Source organism: Solanum stenotomum, chromosome 6 (genome assembly GCF_019186545.1).
Source record: "Solanum stenotomum isolate F172 chromosome 6, ASM1918654v1, whole genome shotgun sequence".
NCBI lineage: Eukaryota > Viridiplantae > Streptophyta > Magnoliopsida > Solanales > Solanaceae > Solanum > Solanum stenotomum.
In genome coordinates this window covers 543,999-545,678 of record NC_064287.1, presented here as the reverse complement: position 1 = coordinate 545,678, position 1,680 = coordinate 543,999, and the positions used below count along the sequence as shown (strand labels likewise).

Here is a 1,680-nt window from a genome sequence, read left to right as displayed (position 1 = left end):
ATCGTTCCAGTTGAGAAACCCAGAAATTGTAGGACTATCTAGTAAGTCAACAGAGGAATTATGATTGTTATTCATTGACGTTGATATACCAATTGAAGGGATATCCATTGAAAGTTCCATTTGCTGGTTCATTGTAGGAGACACTGGAGAATACATTGGAGGAGCCATCACTAATGAAGGCATCGGAGAATCAATCATTGGTGAAGGCATTAGAGAATCCATCGTTGGTGAAGGAATCAGAGAATCCATTATTGTTGAAGGCATTGGATGGGTCAGTCCAGGTGTTTTTCCAACAACCATGTGTTGAGGCATTGGAGAAAATAATTGTGGAACCATTGGAGGAAACATTTGTGAAAACAATAGAGGAGAAGGATTCGTTTGTCCTTCAGAGTTGTTCCTGCTAGGTACCATTGGTTCAACAATGGGTTGAGGGGCATTCGATGTAGAACCCTCTCCATTAGCCTCTTTTATCATTAGTTCACGTACTTGTTTGAGATTCTTCTTGATTACACAACGTAGGTCGTTGAGATAGAAAGGGTTCATGTCAACAGAAATAGTTTTTTTCTCGAACATCTCATCCATTTCATTTGTCATTTCCTTGACCCTATTTTCCTTTCTTACCTTTTGAAGTTGTTCCTCCAACTTCTTGATCCTTTTCATGGTGAACTCTTCTCTTGTCACCATGTTTTTAGATCTATCCAATGTCGGCAACTCCTTAAATTTTATAAAAGTGTTGCGTACAACATCATTATTTGGAAATGTATATGGTTCGTTTCTGTAAGGACCGTATATGACTGTAGCCACTTCAACATCACAAAGTGTTTTCAGTTCGTCAGATTTTTTCAAGAGCCCTTTCAGTCTTTTATTATATGAAAATTTTCTTTTACTATCATCTTCAAAGAAAGCATTGTTCACTTTGTTTCTAGTCATGGCTAAAGGGGAGGAGAAATGTGTTTGTTTGGATAAGAGGGTTAAACTGGGTTTGTTGTAGTAGCAGTAGTAGTTGTGATTTTCTTGCCTAGGATTGACTCCTATTTATAGAGAACATTTTAATTCTGTATAGTTTTAAAAGTTTGAAATAGAATTTTTTATATTGCTAGCAAGAACTATTTTGGAAAAACACTAAAGCATGGGATATTAGATAAAGGTTAGATAAAATCATCTTAAAATATATTTACTTATGGCTCTGGTATTATGTTGACCAACTTATTAGGAAAAATATTAATGTGGTTTAAATTTAGGGAAAAGGGTCTTAAAAATACTCCAACTTTGGTTGAAATTGTTGTTACGATACCAAACTTTGGAAAAGACCTTTTACCCCCTATACTATTTAATAGTGCATTTTAAAGGTATTTATGTGCCTACGTGGACATCATAATTATTGCATCATTTTAAATAGTAATGTGTCCACGTGGGCACATATATATCTTTAAAATACATTATTAAATAGTGCAGGAGGTAAATGGTGCTCCATAAAGTTTGGTATCGTAAGAGCAATTTCGGCCAAAGTTGAGTATTTTTCAGACCCTTTTCCCTTAAATTTAAGTAGTGTATATAGAGAATGGTCATAAAGTTATCGCAAATGTATTTATTTACTCATTTCCTTCCTCGAGTTTTTATTAAAAATAAAAAAGTATCTTTTAATTCAAGGATGTACATAATTAAATATTGAAACAAGGG

The 1,680-nt window shown here is 34.2% G+C and overlaps 1 protein-coding gene across 1 annotated transcript in view; it reads right to left on the bottom strand.

Annotated features, from left to right (window-relative positions):
• Positions 1-930, bottom strand: part of LOC125867172 (agamous-like MADS-box protein AGL80) — a 4,078-nt gene extending 3,148 nt beyond the window's left edge. Inside the window, exon 1 of the mRNA XM_049547602.1 lies at positions 90-930. Within this exon, the coding sequence (XP_049403559.1) occupies positions 90-930 (841 nt within the window). The remainder of the gene's footprint in view (positions 1-89) is intronic.
• Between the last annotated feature and the right edge of the window lie 750 nt (positions 931-1,680).